General features: G+C 38.3%; 1 protein-coding gene across 7 annotated transcripts in view; it reads right to left on the reverse strand.

The window, feature by feature from the left end:
* Positions 1-18766, reverse strand: part of DIDO1 (death inducer-obliterator 1) — a 58028-nt gene that overhangs the window by 12598 nt on the left and 26664 nt on the right. For 6 of the 7 annotated variants that reach the window (XM_040575870.1, XM_040575868.1, XM_040575874.1 and 3 more), the window contains 8 exons: positions 5527-5980; positions 4468-4627; positions 3679-3795; positions 3345-3452; positions 2623-2758; positions 1949-2492; positions 1285-1438; positions 190-279 (listed from right to left, as the gene is read on the reverse strand). In XM_040575870.1, the coding sequence (XP_040431804.1) occupies positions 190-279; positions 1285-1438; positions 1949-2492; positions 2623-2758; positions 3345-3452; positions 3679-3795; positions 4468-4627; positions 5527-5980 (1763 nt within the window). Of the gene's footprint in view, positions 1-189; positions 280-1284; positions 1439-1948; positions 2493-2622; positions 2759-3344; positions 3453-3678; positions 3796-4467; positions 4628-5526; positions 5981-12696; positions 18732-18766 lie in introns of those variants that run through there. The other variant, XR_005824832.1, reaches the window with a different exon arrangement.

Below are 18766 nucleotides of genomic sequence, written 5' to 3' on the forward strand. Positions count from 1 at the left end.
CAGGGGAAAGATGATCAGCAGCTCAACAGGCAAACCTGTTTCTTCAATAAATCAAAAATTTCAAAGGAATAAGTGGTCTCAGTAGTTTTCTAAGTATGATCTACATCAACATAAATTAGTAAAAAGGAAATACTATCAAAAGCTGCTGTATATTTCTTCCTGGTTTTGCAAAGGTTTTTAAGTAAATACCTTAGAAAGTGAAGATTTGAGTTTGCCAACATAATCCCAGACTGTCTTCGGTGAGATCCTCCCACCAATATGAATCGTGTCTGGTAAATCCTAAACAAGAAGTATTACATGGTAGTATAAGAAAAGGAAAGAGGCTACAGTTTTGAAGCAGCGCAGATTGCCCCATCCCAGTAGCTTAGGCAATAATGCAGTATTATATTTTAGTAAACTTGCACATATACATTCCTAATTTCAGACAGGCTATTTCCAAAATGCAAGGCGTTCATTATGGCCTGTTACTGGAAGGCTGGCAGTACACACAAAGCAGAAAAGGCACTGCCTGACGAAAATAGCAGTGGAAGGTCAAATACTTTTGTATGCCTATCAGCTGATTTTATTTATTAGCTTTGCTTTTACAGGGAAGCTGTTATATGTAGTATAGGTTGTATCCACACTTTCAATTTATCTGAAATTTTTGCACCCACATGAATTCTAGTTAGCTTCCTGTCATGATGACAGTGAAACCCATTTTAGCAAAAGCAACAAGAGAGCCACCAACCCTCCTAATAAAAGACCTAAACCACATGCCTGAAACCTCCAGTCACAACAAATGCACTTCTTCAGAGAAATGAAATAACAGCTTAGTTGTTTCATCACAAGCTGTCATACTACCCAATTAGTTGAATGTACACCCTCCCAAAATATCATGCAACTGCTTTTAAAGTTAATAAAAGGATGATATTTTTAATAAAAGGCCAAACTTTTCTAATAGATCACATCAGTGATTGATCTGTTTGTGAGCAGAACAAGGCATCTATTTTAAAACACTGGCTCTAAAACTTTTCTTCAAAAACTGATCTTGAAATAAAGCTATTATTCTATGTTAGATACTAACATATATATAAACGTATTAAAAGACATGAGAATTCTTCATAAATTTGTGAGGAATTTTTAAAAGGCTTCCCCCCCCCACCCCTCAGGCTACTGTTCCTATTACTAAAGGGATGCAATCTTCCACTGTTACATTTCCAATATAACAACATACACAGTGACCCCAGCCTTTCTAACAACAGGAACTGCAATATATTCTAAACGCATAAACATGTCAGTGCTAACCTCACTAAGATAATCAAAGCACCCGGAGACAGGATATGCTTTAGTGACAAATTTGGCCACACTCTGCATATTAATAAATCCTTTCCAAATGGTGTTGAGGCGAGAGAGGAAGAGAGAAGTATCGCTGTCTTGAGGTGAGCGGGGCTCTGCAACACTGCAAAACAAATCCAAACAGAAAAGTTACAGACCACAGTAAGAGTGCTTCCTTCTTTTTCTTTTCTTCCCTCCTCCTATTGATCAATTACTTTATTTTAAACAAGTAAATAACAGAAGCCCTAGTAAATGCTTTGTTAATGTCTTCCACTTTCATCCAATACAGGATGAAAGTCTGGAGTACCTTTAAACCAACTCTCACAAACACTTAAATCTGTATGTACATTCAAATGTAGTAAGTCAAATACCTTGTAAGTTTTATTTATCTGTTAAAACACATTGACTAATTTTTGCTGTCAATACATACTGATGCCCAGAAAATTTTACCAGCTAGAGAAGGCAAACAAGGAGATGATGAATTAAAAATTTAACGTTCAGGTTATCGGATTCGAAGTTCAACATGCCTTTTGATTATTGGTGGTGGGGGGTAAGAAGCAGAGGGGGACAAACAAACTTTGAACATAACGAGACTAAAGGTTCAGTGGCTTAGCTTACTATTAAATATACGCACCTGATATTGGGTGACTGATGAACAGCTAAGTATCTTGGATCTGGTGAGGACGATGGTTTTGTTAATATTGATTTGGGGACAGTCATAACTGGTTTTGACATTTCCTGCTTTGTTTCCCCTGTTGAAACTTTATCAGATGCAGTACCAGAACGTAGGGCTGTCGTCATCGTACCAGAGGAGCTGCTCATTGCTGTTCTAGGGTCTCTACCAGAAACTGTTACAGTTGTGACAACTCCACCAGTGCAAGAGGCAGGAAAAGTCGAAGGTTCTTCAGATGAAGAATCTGTGTTGTTATGGCCTTGAGTTGTAGGAATATAAGTTCTTTCTAAGCTTGACTGGGAAACTGCTTCTGCTGCAGGTCCAACTTCAGTTTCCTCTGTGTTTTCAGATACTGCCTCTTTGGCAGGCTCTGATGATGATGATGGTGCAGAACTTTCATATTTTGGCTGAACTTCTGGTTTAGATTTTGACTCTGCTTTTTTAACAGAAGCCGCTAACTTTGACTTCTTCAGTGGCAGCTCATCTTCAGACGCTGAAATCTGACCTACAAATTAAATTTAAAGTGTTTTTGACTACTATATAACAATGACAAGGTTTGAAGAGAAAAACAAGTAAGCAAACAATGCTCTTAACATTTTTTTTTTTACTTCACACAAGGTCAACACTGTAGATACCTGTACAGATTTTGCAGTTCAGGTCAAAAAGATGGGCTCGATGTTGATTTGTTGTATCCTTCAACATACTGCTAAAAACATCTAGAGAAGGAGCGCTATTTACATTTTGTACAGTTCGGGTTGACTCTTGCTGCTCCTAGAAGTGAACAAACACAGAAAACATTCTGGTTGATTGCTAATTTCAATCGTAAAAAATACTTTTGAAACCATTAATTTCAGTTCTTTATAAAGATACTAAAGGCTGTGCAGAACTACTGCTCTGAGCAGCACTTATAAAAAGATGGAATTTTGAAATATTCTTCCCCTTTTGTCATTTGTTTAAGAATATCATGTCAGAGTTCTCAAATACTACTTGTCCTCATTTCATTTCATTTCATGCAATTCTGAAGTAGATACTACCATATTAAATGTTTCCTGAGAATACAGAATTGTAATACTGATTACAGGTTTTTTTTGGGAAAACAATTGTTTTAAGATTTTGCTGTAAGCTGAGACAAAGGTCTGAAAAGCATCATCTGATATTTTAGAAGTGCATGCAATATATGCCCAATATTACATTGTTGCATTCCTTCAAACCAAAAGGAAAATGCTCATAGCACACCTACTAGGTAATATTCTTACAGTTCGTTGAAACAACCTGCATTTCTGATACAAAATTTGAGGCCCTAGTTACCATTTATCTCCCTTGACACCTTCATGCTAAAGCAATAGCTAATACTTACATCAGAATCAGACACTGGGGGAGAATCTTCCATATTTACATCTGGCACGTGTTCCCGTTTTACAGCTGTTTTCTTGATCTCGTGTGATTTGTTTCTTGACTCTAACATCTGAGAGAAACAAAAACACTTTAGTAAGAAGTCCGTGTATTGATTTTATAATTTTATTTTGTATTTTCTTATCAATTGGCTAGTGGAAGAGAAAAAGCCTACTGAAACTGGACGTTATTCATATTTCATTAGGAAGAAAATATATTAATGTAATATGGGTGGTAAAGGCTGGTGAAGTTACTGCCAGTTCATATCTAAGGACATACTGGAAAATTGTATTGCTTACTGCTTTGGCTGGTTTCTCTTTCCATACAGACAATTCTTTAGATAAAAGTTCTTCCGGTTTCATTCTCACTAGTTTTGACAGTGAGATTTCCTCACGAAGAACACGATGAAAAAGTCCCTAAAAACAAAACACACTTTGTTGCCATGCTGAATAGAATCTGCTCAGGTAACTAACACGATTTGCAGTGTTGAACTGTCAAAACCCTTTCAGGTTTCTTAATTCCCTATTAAAAATGCCAGCTAATCTTAAGAAAACTTAGGAAGGTGCAGCAACCAGAAAATAATGAAGAAGTAATCATGAGGTATGAATTTTCCTCATTACCATAAAATATACTGTCAATTCAACTGAACAGGAATTTCAAGAGATGAACTGCCACTCCTGTTTCATAGCTATAGTAGAAATTTAAAAAAAGAAAGTGTTCTCTAGTCACTATTTCCATCTGCACCAGCTTCTTTTTTCTTTAAAAGATAAATTATCATGTACACAAGTAGTATCCTATATAAACTACAGAACGTCACAGAAGACAAACAAAGTTGTTTTTTTTCTAAGAATGCCATTCAGTAAACAAATATTTCACTACAAAGGCCAATCTTAATAAATACACGCGATCCAACTGAACTTCCATTCCAACTGGATTATTTAAGATTTAAATGGCTTTAAAACAATTTTTTATAGCATAATTCATAAGCCTCTCTCTTGAAACTCTACATATTGAGGATTGATTTTGATGTATTATTAAGAAAAACAGACTACATTTCAGTATGTTTACTGTTTAAGTAAATTCCAAACCTGATTTTTTGGGTCCTTGAGATTGAACATGATGCTACGGTATTTACTCTTGTATCGGTTGTCCGTAACTTGAAACAAATTAAACATCTCCTTTTCAATATTGAGTGCTACTTTCCCTACTTCACTCTCTGTCATGACCAGATCGTCACTATCATTGACTCTGTTAAAAACAAGAAAGGGTATGCGCATTTATGTTAGGCACGAATCTTCAGGCAGCATTCATAAAAACTAACTTTTCAGAGGAAGGAGCTAACCTAGGCTTGTATTCACTCAGTGAGGACTCCCTTAAAACACATTTCAAAGCCAAAGTCTATCTCAGGACCTCAAAACATGAACTATGGCAACCTTTTGTTACTGTCTACAGAAGACCAAGGAACACAGCCTTAATGAACTGAAGTCAGCCCTTACAAATACTCCTGCTCATGACACTGTAATTATTTTTTTTTTTGTCATGAGCTACTGAGGGAGCTAAAACACTCGAGTTTTAATCTTAGACCCTCCACTGTGAACAGTATTTCGATTTCAGAGACACTACCAGAGCACAGTGGCCTAAGTCTTGACAGCTGACAAGAGCTTTAATATTTGTGGGACAATGTTTCAGCTTTTTTTTTTTTTTTTTTTTAAAAAGTAGTACAGTTGTTAACTTTGGGAGGAGAAGGAACCTCTGCCTCAGCAAGCCCTTCCAACCTTTCACTGTGATATTCCCTACACTACGCTTCGTACAACCTCTACATCTCCAAACACTACCATTGCCAGATATCAGCTTCAGGTCACCTGCACTATAAACATCTCTATGCTGTGATTTAGTTCTTCAACTTTAATTGTCTCTCACTACAAATGGGATAGTGACTTTTTTTTAAGGCTTTTTCACATGCCCAATTATTTGACATCAGATTTTTTATTTTTAATAAAGCTGTAATGCTAAAAATACTTGTAGCAATTTCTAGCATAAATTAAATTCCTTAGTATCACTTAGCAAGAAAGAAACAAAACTCTGCAGCCTAACCCTTTACTTCTACTTGTAGCTTCCTATATAAAATAAGTATTTTGAATTCCCACCTCTTCCATAAAATTTCTTTTAGGGACCGACGAATATTTTGTCGAATCTGCGAGTTGGGCTGTGACTGGATAGGGCTAGCTTGTGTTTTCGCTTGACTACTTCCAGATGCAGTAGAAATGGAAGACGGCGAAGGCCTTTTGAGTCCTCCAGCCAAACTGGATGCAGCTGGTTTTTTGGAACCCGACGAGTCATGTGAAAAAGCTGAATGTTTTGAAGGAACGCCGCCTGTTGAAGGCCATGGTTTCTTGGGAATTACACCTTTGAAACTCCCAGCAGGTTTAAGTGGCTGCTTAATTAGTGATGTGCTAGAGAAGGATGGGGACTTCTTTGTAGGAAAATTTTTAGTGAGGGAAGATGTGTGCTTCTCCGCCATAGATGCTGAAGCAATAGCTTTCTTTGATGCCCCTATAAACTCTGTTGCTTTATCTTCATTTCTCTTCTCTTCCTTTTGAGCTGTTAAAACAAAGAAGAAAATGCAATATTAAATACTTAACATTATAACTTCCTGTTTATGAAGACCAGTTGTCAATCTATAAGGAAGTCTGTGAAATGACACCTCTGGAGAACTACCAAGTATAAAATTTAAGCCATTTATTTTTAAAGCCTTTTTAAAAGCAATTTTAAAAAATGTGCAGAGGTTGACTTTTTTTTTTTTTTTAGAAGAAATTTGCCTTTGATCCTTCACAGAGCACTTCTCCAAGACTGTCTGAAGAGTTTGAAAGAGTTGCATTTTGGTTGTAAAGGTAGAAAATCTTACTCACAAGCTATGCAATAAATTGAAAAAAAAGACACCACCTTCAAAGATTCCTGAGTTGGACTTCATGATTAAGCTTCAAAAAAATCCCACTTTCACAAAGTCTTTTTTTTAAAAAAAAAAAAAAAGTAACAGAACCCATATCTTGCGTTTAATTAGATCTTCTATCAGATCTTCTCATTTACTTCCTAGCTAAACTCTAGATTTAATACTATAATAATATTTAATAATATTAAAATCATTGCTCAGACTGTGGCCATTTAATTCCCACCAACTATTCCATTCACAATATCCAAAACTGCCATTTAATATTTTTTCTAACATCAATACATAGACAGATACACATAATGCACAAGAAAATTTACAAATTACAAGTGAAGGCTCCATATATTGAAGTTATAATTGCACAGGACTTTAAAAACAAGCATTTCTTTAGGTTGTATTTCACCTGTCCACATTTTGGCACTGACAGGAACAATTCAGCGTAACATAATAAGCCAAAAAACACCCTCCACTCAGCAAACAAGATTTGCTCCACTTCAGTTTACCAGCAACATCATTTACAGGAGATCAGAGTTACAGTGGGCTACCGCTACCATGTTTATTGTGACATCACAAACAAGGGTTTCTAGGGAAACCACCAAGAAACAACTCCTGAAATAAAGTTGTTTTGATTAGAAAAGCCAAAGTTACTTCCCCAAAAGTCTTTTTTCTCCTCACAAATCTGCATTTGACTATTGACCAGTTAGTGATTTTTTTTTTTTTTTAAATTATTATCTGATGTTTTCAGCTAGCAAGGTTTTGTAATCAGAAGAATTAGTCCCACAGCCCTAGCTACAGAGAGCTATGTGCTTTCCTGGGAAGGATGCAGAAATTTAACTTCGGTTAATTTCACCAAGAACCAAATGGACCCTCTTGGTCTTCCATATCTGCTACAGTGAGAGCAGATGTTATCAGGAAGGGTCTAACAACCAATTTTCCTCAGACTTGAGGGGGACAAAGGTAGGGAGCACTCCTCTGAAGCACAGTTCAAGAAATCCTATAACAGCATACAGTTTGAATAGAAATACACCTCAGAAAGAGGAAGATTTGGATTGCCTAAGAAACGTAATGCAACTACTCATTTCTGAGTGAAACAGCCTTCCGACCTTTGCCTGTAGTTAAATTCTGTTAGACCCTGAATATCTGTAGGCACATCCAGCAGAAAGCAAGCTTGTAACGAGCTGCACTACACTGCCTCTTACTGCTAGCATGTTTCACCACCAATACACAAACTGGTGATTAAGACGTACCATAAAACCAATGCTATACCTGAGTTTTCGTAAGGCTAGATATAGAGGTTATAGAGGTGGGTGCTAAACATCGTCTGGAACACAAAGCGAAGAAGCAGAAGATCCAGAAGCGCTATATATGTGGATCCACTATGGGTGGATGACTTGCTGAAGTTTTCTGAGTGAAAACTATCTGAAGTGTAAGATGAAACATACTACATTAAATCACTTCAAAGAACGTGAAAAATCTTACTATAGATTAAACTTCTTGTTCTCTCACTATTCCCCTACTTTTCCCTAGGGACTGGCCTCAGTTACTGACAGAAACTGAACACAAACCCAGGGGGATGTTGAGCTGGACTCACAATGACTTCTTTTCTGTTCCTATTATCTCCCAAAGCCTACCCCACTAACATTACACTATCTGTCAGGATGCACTGAGCTATCCCAGGAAGGATAACAGGGATCAGAAACTATCACTGACATTTTCACTTTGGTCAAGTTAGGCACCTGGAACTTAATATACTGAGGTAAAAAGCTGAACTACTTTGAATTAACAGTCTTGAAAAGAGAGAAGATGAATATCCAAAATGTGTGTATGATAAGGTTGTGAGAATTTCTGTACTTCTGGTTCCTGGTTTATCTTCTGCACAGACTTGTCTCTTCAGTCAGGCAGGACAGAAGCACACCTCTGTCTCACTACGGAACGGCAGGACAGCACAGCTCGGGGTTCAAAATGACCACAGTACAATTCGGTCCTCGGTGCTAAGATATTTAGTTCTTTTGGGTTGCAGCATAAGTACAAAACATGAAATACTAAGCTTACATTCCATACTTATAGTTTTATGATTTGTTCAAATTAGTTAACAAGTACACTGACAAAACTAAGAACAGCAGTCAAGATGTTGTGTATATAAAAAAAATCCATGACCCAAACAACCTTCCTGTGTTCCAACGGCTATATCATAGTAAAACTATATACATGTAAAATAAATAAACAGTACTAGTGCAAAGGCAGATTGAAGTTCCCAGGGTTGATAGGCAGCAGCATCAGTACGGATTCAAGAAGAAAGATGCACAAGCATCCTTTATTCTGCAAGTTCACATCATGGCTATTTTGAAGTGTTTCCACAGTAGAGCACGTAACTCTATGCTTCTTTAACCAACAGAAAATGTGCAAATATTTCAGCCTTATGGAAGCCTAATAGTCTCACAAACTAAAATACTACCTTATAACAATTAGAACTGTCTACCTAACTGTACTTGATGGCAGGGATTCTGCGTGTAGCAAAAGATACCTTCACTACATAGGCCATTTGGTGCTTCAGAAAATCTGTGAAGTACTTTCTCAAATTTGCAGGACACCTCACTACATTTGAAGGATAGTGAAGTATAGTGAAGTGGTGTGTGTATTTTGACAAAGTATCAAAAGGTACTTACATCCTACATACGCTAACAAGCTTTGACAGAGGTAGATGAACCTCATCTTAGAAAAAAAAGAACCCTCATATCCCATTTTGACTATGACAAAACTGATCTGCCCTGTCAGATTTTTTGGTTTACTGACAGGATTAGTTTTGCCAGACAATCCAGGTGCACCAACTCACTCTGTCCTTGCACAAGTCTTGTATCCAACACACAGGAGGGCAGAAGCACACAGCCGAACATGGGGAAAGAGCAGGACTGCCTCTTCTGGGGGCAGCTCAACAGTCCATTGACTCAGCTGCAAGGTGAGCACGCCCCCAGCTTGCACCATCTTCTGATGGGTGCTATGGCAAGTGCGTGTTTGGAAAAGTTAACAGAAGTATGTACTCTTTTCAGAGAGCAGTATACCAACATACATGGAATTTAATTTCTGCACAGATGTCACCGTCGCTCAGCAAACAGATGGGAGACACAACAAACGGGTATTCTCTCCAATCTTTGCCTTGCAGTTCACAAACAGGTTGAAGACAAGACGCAGTCAATGCCTACCACATACAGTGGCCGCTGTATTTCGTACTGTGATGTTTCCAGTTTTTTTTTTTTTTGAAATCAGTAGCACCAGTGTACAGTACCTATATTAAATGCTCTTAAACCGATTTTACCATAAAAGGATAAAGACGACTCCAGAACATCAGCCCATTCAGCCTAACAGGAGTTTCACCACAGACAGATCAGTGCCAGAAGGAAGAATCCGGTGACTCTTCTACCCAGCACTTCCGAATCCCTGGGCTTGATGTTAGCAACAGTACTAAAACAAAACAAACCCCCCAGTGAATTCCAATTTTCCCCATTTTGTCTTGTGGCCTGCTTACAAGGACAGCAACACGATTCTTACTGACTGAAGGGAGGCTTGGGCTAAAAGACCGTGAGGTACAGATGGAGCTCATGAGTCAGCTCATTTCCAGAGCGAGACCAGTGAACACTCAGGCAGGAAAAGAAGTGCATTCTTTGTAGGGCTTAAGAAATAGCATTGCTATGGTATGCTCACTAGACACAACTATAATCTCTCCCACTAGATGTCATCAGATACAGAAGCCCTCCCCTAAGGAAACTCCTGTTAAAGCTAAGCCAAATATTACAACGCGTAGCTAAGAATGAAACCTAAGTGGTACCAAACTGCCACATTATCTGCTGTGTTACAGATGAACCGGCTGAAAGCCTGATGGTTAAGTATCACCTTCCTAAACCTCAGCATTGATGTTTTAACATTGTAAGTTGGTTGCTGAGGTCAAATTCAAGAATGATTTCCACAGTGTAGCACTGTTCAATTGTGTGTGAAGGATTTGCAGGGAACACTTGCATGGTAATCCCTCACCTACACCGGGAGGTTGCGTTTTGCACCACCAGAACGTAAGTTACCCAAGAGAAACTTTGTTCTTCCTTTGATCTCTTCAAAATATTTCTACGTAACATTAAAGCATATCCTGGTTCTTTGCCCCCCTTTTCCTTTCCACCTGAATCTCCAGAAAAGTAGCTTTGGAAAGCCACTTCAAAATACCTGCCACCCCATCCACAGCTTCTATTTAAATTCTCATTTATGATGGGTTATTTTGCTGGAGACACTATCTAGTTATTTCAATTTTTAAACACCTGAAGTGTGCTATTCATTCCATTTCGCTTAATTTTACAATTATCTAGATTACAGTTCTTTAAAGAAATTCAATTTCTTGCTCAAGCTATAAACTGTACTTTAGATAAACCATAGGTAACTATACTTGAAGAGTGTCTTGCTAAGAGACTGTACGGCTCACATTTAAAAAAAGAATCTCTGCAACAAAGAAGCGTCACAAATAGTAGTTCAGAACATCATTAAGAAATTTTGCAAAATGTATCTTGCACTCATGCAAGTTGGTTGCTTGTTACAGAGTACTTCTGAGAAGTTTCCTACAGAATTAAAAAAACACGGCATAACGCCGCTCAGACACCGGAACTATTGACGCTAGTACCTAATATTGTCTTAACATTTCACTGTGTTCTCTCTCCTCCCCTGCCTACACTAATCTGTTTTTTCTTCCCATGATAAAATTCCCTCAAGGAAGCGTAGGGAGGACGGGACGATGGGTGCATCTCGTTCAGCTTGCACAGAACTTTCCGGTTTCACAAAGCGCTGATGCAGGGGAGCAGGACTTCACCAAGCCAGCACTTCAGAAGAGTCTTGCAGATCAGTGAGCCTTTACAGCCCCACAGCACAGAGGCTGCTGAAGCACACGCGGGTTCTACAGATATTTTTCATTCTCCCCTCTCTCTCACCAAAATAGAGAATTTTAGAAAAAGATTTAGAAAGCAAATGTGTGCACTACCCGCAAGTTCTTGGGGGCAGCAACAGTAAGAGAGCTGGTGGAGTTAACACTCAGAAATTGGAGAATTTTTGTAAAATTCCACAATACAAATAATAAAACCTAAAAAGCAGCACGCAGCTATTTGTGATTCACATTTTGAAGTGGATCACTTACTACACCTAAAAGGATTTTATGTCCTTTTGAAAAAAGTCAGATTAGAGGGAGCAAAATTCACCATACCAGTGTAGCCTTGTAGCTGTCCAAATAGTAAAAATACCTACTAAAAGGTATTCTCAGGAAGCCTGTGTAAAGGCTAGCCAGAACTGAGCAATTATGTATTTTGAGACAAGCTCATCTCTAAAGATATGAAACAGCACTGGCCTTAATGATAGCTTAAACATCTGATTGGGATACAGGTGTGAGCAGAGCACCTAAAAGCAATAAACTGCTTATGAATACACACACACAAGAACAGTACTTTGAGTGTCACTCAGAAATTGGCCTGTGAATTGGCACTGTGAAGTTTCGTATGGTCCTGCTGCTCCTTCTCACTCAGAGGCAGGTAGTAGCTGCAGCAGCAGTTTCTCTGTGCAGTCGTTCCAGCGTGCTGCAGCTGTCCCGTCTTTTTTTAGTCACCATTTTTAATGTCACCATTACAGAAGGTGAGGGCAGCCCATTTTGACACGTATCCCTGAAGGGATGATCTCTTGGCTCAGAGATTAAACACACTACCCCAATTAATCAATATCTGATTTTAGGAACAGCAAGTTTACCTTTGTAAAACTGCTGAAACATGGGGTGGGCAGGACTCCTCAGCCAAATTTAGAACTGTTTTCCCAACAGCTTCCCTTTGCTACTTAGCCCAAGTCTTACAGGAACTTGTCTCATGACCCCTTTCTGCACGATTAGTGACAGAAATAATCTTTGCAGAGCACAATTTAACTAATATCTCCACCCCAATGAAGTGGCTGTTACAGAAGTTTAACCCCCCCCTTTTTTAATTGAAACCTTTGATGCATCAGCTAACTAAAAGTTGAACAAAATACACGGGTGAGCTGGTGCCGTAGATGTCAGTTATAAAGCACTCTACAATGGGAAGTTACTTACCAGTCAAGTGACGTTCCTCAAGAGCAGCCTTTGCAAAGCCACACTGCTGGGATGCATGCCTGCTATTTCAGAGCCTCAGAAACTTGTCGAAGAGTCAATCCTGTTAGGTGCCACTGAAGCACCCTCTTGTGGCACTTAACATTCAATGCCCAAGGCTCTGAAGGTGAGGTGTAGTTCGTAACCGCTTCTACTCCAGTCGTGCAATTGCTGCTCTCCTGAAGCCTATTTTTGCCAGACTTGTAATTTCTCTCAGAGATAGCTTAGCGTTAGTTGTAAGTCACTGAAAAGCATTGAACTACTCTTAAACACGTTTCGGTGTTAGTTTTCACTGTTAATTGCCTCTGAAACGATGTGGAGAAGTCTTTCCATTTCCACTTTCAGTACCAGATCAAACTTTATTACCCAACACTAATGTTTAAGAGGTGTGCCTCCTTTCCTTTTTTTTTTTTTTTTAAAGCCTCTATCAGTTCCAATCTCTACAATGAGCAGCTCATAATTAAACCGATTCTGTGTGCCAAGCCTCTATATTCAGGCATACAAAGAAAGTAAGTCCGCCTTTAAAATTAATCAATTTAGGAAGCTTTTGAGACAAGGGTCTCTTCTGTAGTGATGATTTGTTTGCATTTGAGCCAACACTGTAGCTATGCTCATGCATCTGTAGTTCAGACATGCAAAGCTTTGTTTTAACCTATATGAAATTATAGCGATTTATCTTATCCATATTAGATGACTACATCTTCACAACTATGCCACTCCTGAGGGGAAGAGAGGCACCGTCCGCTGTAAAGTAAAAGAGGGCTCCATATTTTCAAGAACCATTTACGGATTGGTACCATCACTCCTTGCAGGGATAGGCCATCTTCAGGTTCCATGTTCAGTACAGATCAAACAACGAACCACCAGCACCAAGATCAGCAGCAAAACTTGACTCCAAAGTGCAAGAGATCGCCTCAAAAAAAGCCTTTTATTTGGGGACTAGCATGGGAAAACCTTCTTCACTGGCTATGCAGTCAATTAAGTTCAAAGAACTAAAGTAGTATTAGTAAAAGAAAGCAAAACAGCAGTAGAGGGTGGTGATGTTTTTTTTTAATCAAACGTTCATCACTTTCAGTTTTAGTGACAAGAGGTAAACCACCCTAATAGTCATAGTGCATCTGTAAGTTGTACCACGCTTCTTCCCCATCCCCAACCCTTCTCTTCTGCAACAGTTCCTCACTCTGAAACCAAGTATCCATGATGGCAAGTCTGCTGGCTTTCTGTCCTCCAAGCACCACAGGGGTGCCAGATGCTTGAAAGGCACAACAGGAAACACGCCACCAACAGGGACCAGCCTTCCTAACTTAGGATACATGGCAAAAATCTTCATGTGGCACACAGCCACAGGACAGACATAACATACCTGGTAGAGCTGAGAAGGGGAGCTCCAGTAGTTCACAGGCAGGAGTTGACCATCGCTCCCCAGGGATGCCACTGCTCCTTTTTATAGGCTGAGTCCCAGGGGATGCTGGCTTCAGCAGCCACTACTGGTCTGCCTCACTCCATAGCCAGGGTTCAGATCAGCCAGCAGCCCCTCCGCCAGCACAGCCCCCGCCAGATGCAAGTTCAGTACTGGAGCAGTGGTACACCAGCCATTGCTGTTCTATGATCCTTCCAAGGCCAACTCCAACATGAATTTCTCAGTTCTGGCAGATTCATCTCAAATATTCTGATCATTATTTGGTCCCTCAGCAGCCTTTCTAAAAACTCCCCTAGTTACAAAGGGTTAAGCCTAGACCACATACACAGCTGCCCAGTGTACCAGAAAATTGCTACTAACATAAAAATTAAGAGTCATTTTTTATTCCCTTGGCACTATTCAATAATTAATGCTTATTACAATGGGTCTACATTGTAGAATAGATACAGCATTAAGCAAAGATACCTTAGCTTTTAAGGTGTTATTTCAGGTACCAGAAATCGTTTAGTTTTAATAATTTGGAACTCAGCATGCGCTAACTTATCTTACAGGGGAACACTCCCACTAAAATAGAAGCATCAAACTTAATGACAGTCAGTCCTTGCAATCAAACTTGCTTATGACTTAAGAACAGCTCCTCAGTTTAAGTACAACGCTTTCGTAATAGTTAAGCTGAACCAATACAAATTTAACCACTTGCACTCACTAAACTGAGGAGTCACAACTTAAGCCAGTACAAACTTATCTGAAGATAAGAATTAAAGTGCCACCAGTCTGTGTACAGAAATGGCCTTATTTTTTTTCTTTCCACAGTTGTATTTACAGCCTCATACATCGCTTCTACCTCCTGAGCCATAGTTCCTCTGGTCTTGAGTATACTACGTTTTCCCCCTGCACTCTTTATAGTCGCATATATTCTTTCTTTCCTGTCTTGGTACTGTATTATAAAAATCACAGAAAGAAAAAAAATACATGAATTACGTATGCTATATCTGCTATGTTATGCTATAATGACTGCACTGCCCTGCCTAAGTCTTCATATTTTGTTGGTTTTTGTTTGTTTGCACGAACAAAGCAGTCCGGGTGCCCTTTGAATGTGGAATCATTAATTATACAAGAAAACATCATTCAGATTATCAAAAGGTCTTAGACATAGAAAAGCTGAACTGCAAAAGAACTGAAGAAAACTGAAAGAGGATAACAAAAGCCAAGATTGTATCGCCAGAGGTAGCGCTCTCCGAACCTCACCTCCTCACTTCCAGTAGGTGGCAGCATTAAGTTGTCTCTCCCTAATTCACTGCTGTAAAACGAGGAGCACCGCAAATACTGTACTTTTACCTTCCTAATGGAAAGCTTCCTCTTAAAGTCCCACTCATTAACAATGCTATGAAATACTAGTACCAAGTAGGACAACAGATTGCTATAAGCCCATATTTTTTAACTGTTTAAATAAACAGAAGTCTGTGAAAACAAAAAGCTTTTTACTCAGCCAGTTCTACCACAAGAACAGCATGAAAAATACACATCAGATGTGTTTACCTAACAAAACCTCTTACTCTCCTGTGCACTTAGCTAGTTTTATCAATAAATGCACGTAGTTGTTTACATAGCTTTAACACCTGAGTTAAAAGTCAGCTGATTATTTAAGTCTAACAGGAGAAGCCTGATGAATTTCAACAGATTCAAAGCACAAACATGAATACTTGGTGCTTATGACTGGCTAGTTTCAAAATTGTGATACTGCAAACTCCTATCATCTTCCTCTCCTTCTAGATTCATTTCCTATCTTAAACTGGTGATGTATTTGTCGCTGCCTTCTATTTGACAGTTAGAAACTGAAAAACGTAGTAAAGTCTCTTCCAAGTGTTTTTCTCTCAATCAGAAAACATGAACTCAAGTGCTTCAAACACACACAAACCTTTCCGTCAACAAGAGGTCCAACCACTGTTATTTTTACAAGGGAAAAGGCGGCAAATGTTTGAAGCATTCCCTTACCCACGTGAAGAGCTTTCATTTGAAACAGTTTTTTTAATTGCTAGTGAAAGTTATTTTTTCTGCAGAAATGTAATGCAGAATTACATGCAGAATTTAGAAAAGAGTTGTGTGCAATGCTTCTTTAAACCAATGCCTTGTGTGCATCCCACTCTGTACATAGCAGCTGAGAAACTTACTATTCTTCAATGGCATTTTCCAATCTGCCAGTACTGTGCTCTGCTTCGCAAAATCACTCAATAGCTTTGCCAAAGCCTTTTCTTCTGCTGTAATTACAACTAACCAGAAAGAAAAAGTTTTCTAAATCTTTCAGAATGCTTTTTAGTATTATAAAAAAGCGATTGGAAATTGAGATGCATTCCCACCACATTTGAAATGTGAGATGCAATTCCCTCTCTAACAATCTTTTGCAAGATTAGGTAGACACTAAGAGTGGCCTATAAGGCTTGACTGGGCAACTTAAATATTAAGTATTTTGCCTTCTTTTAAAAATCAAGAGAAAGAAAAACAATTCATGTTTCCTGGAGACGTGGGGTAGGATACGGATCCAGATGTCTTTCAAGTATTTCTTTTGTTGAAGACACTGCAATCAGCCTTTGACACAGGAATGTGCTGCTATTAACTGCATAGTACTTGCACCTTTTTTTTTGAATGTAAAACAGAGTGGGTGGGAAAAAAAGGGGGCTTGGTGGTCAGGTGTATATTTAAATATACTTGCTATATGCCCTCACCACCAAGAACAATTTTAGGAGTGAGGTGACTTTCTTCCTTCAATTTAAAACTACTGTCATATGAAAGAACAATATTGTATCTGACAAGTACACAGTAAATGTATAAAATAAATGCATGCCCGAAACATGTTATACTGACTAATGGAAAAAGCATTCCAGAGTAATTCGGCAAATCATGTTAAGTTCACTTAACTCCTAAAGGACCTCATATGCACTGAGGTCACATAAATAAGGATTCGCAGAAGACAGCTTTAAGTTCTGGGGACGCAGTCCATATTTAGAAATACCGTGTATGGAAGAATCCCACCTCTAAGTGAGCTTAGAGCCACCTCGCCTCCTCTAAGTGAGCTTAAGTCCACCAAGTGAGCTTAGACACCAAAGATGTCTGAACTAGACAGCTTAAGTATCTTACATAATCAATGCTCAGAAATATGCAGTTCTAAACAGTGAGGCACTGTTATAAGGTTACTATCTAAAATAAATTGTTTCACCCACTGAAGGCGTTTCTCTCTTAAGACTAACTCAGAGTTGTAGCCTTTAGATACTTGAAGTGAGATGACTCCCCCGATTTCCGTAATGCTGTAACTTCTACGTCTTGAACAGCAAATAAAAATTTGCTAAATATAACTTATAGAATACTCTTAAAGAAGATGCAATAGCAGCTTCTCAGGAAGATTATTATAGACCACACCTGTCCAATCAATAAAGCAGGAAAAGCTTTTTACCCAAATACATACACAATTTACTTGGTAATTTAGTAGTGTGGTACAGAGTCCCCACATATTAGTGCAGCTTACCTTAATAACAGCAATCTGAAGTTCTTCCTTGCATTTGGCATGAGAGATCTTCATCACACGAACTAGGTTGTTTTCTATTAATTACTGAAGTCTAGCATACACACAGATTTTTGCACTAATTTAACAATTTAGTTAAGGCAGTCCAACTTTCTATTGGAATTGGTTAAATCTGTGCAACTTCCATGTTGTAAAATTTAAGAACCCCTTAAAAAAATAAAAAACCCCAATGTCCTTGCCTCAAATCCTGTATTCCTGTCTCCAAGAAAAATAAGCTATAGCAATGAGAGCATTTTAAGTGATATGGTTATACTGACATTTGTAATTATATTGAGATAGAAAGCGTGATAAAAATTTCACATGCAAAATAAGCCCTTCTAGTTTCATTTAGATCTCTCTCCCACTAGTTAGATGCATTTAAAATGCTACAGTTTCCGATGATAAAGCTACAGTTTTTTTAGAAAAAGTTTAAAATGCAAAGTTATAAAAATGTGTTTTAACAGTTCACTATAGAAAGAGGCATAGGGCTTAAGTAACCAATAAAACAAAACTATGCAGGGAATTTATAACCCTTTAAACTTTTCATTTGGGTAAATAAATTGAAACAGGCCTAGTAAGTCTGGTATATGCTAGAATAGTAAATTGAGCAATATAAACACTGAGGGATCATCACCTACCTTAAAAAACATCTAGAAAATCTAATCTTAAGTATAATCTACGAATTTATCGGTTACTATATATAAAGTGTTTAGTAACTCTGTTTATTTCTAGAAGTAAAATTGGCTCGAGTGTGGCTAAGAAAACTGGGAGATCTGAAATTCTGAACTCATTCATCTTTGAGAAAATACTAGGTCATGTGTTTTGTGAACGTGAAATGTAAGATTTCATTTGAAGTTCCATCACTGCGTCACAAAATACTTAGCTGGAGTCAATCAAAACACGTCATTATCAGAAAGACTTGTTCAGGATACAAAGCAGTATTTACTTACCTTTGTGTGTGTTACAAGGATGCTATTCAAAACCTGCAAAAATATGCAAGGCAATGTTTCTGCCTGATACCCACTTAAGATGTGTTCTTGTGTGTGTGGATAATGTGTGAAGTATGAACATATAAATAGAAAGGAAAAAAAAAGTACTGCCTCCCCCCAAACTTAAAATTAAAGAATGGTCCTCAAATTATTTCATGTAAGGAAGAAAAGCAGCAGGAAGAGCTGGAGTATACTTGACAGTTAAAAGCTGTTTGCAGAAGTGTAAAGTATTGTTGGATACCACGTCGGAGATGTCATTCTCGGCACTAGCAATGAAAATGCAAGACCTGAGAGAAAGGTGCCAAATCTAAATCACAAAAATACAATTCAAATTAGTACAGT

Source organism: Cygnus olor, chromosome 16 (genome assembly GCF_009769625.2).
Source record: "Cygnus olor isolate bCygOlo1 chromosome 16, bCygOlo1.pri.v2, whole genome shotgun sequence".
NCBI classification, from domain to species: Eukaryota; Metazoa; Chordata; class Aves; order Anseriformes; family Anatidae; genus Cygnus; species Cygnus olor.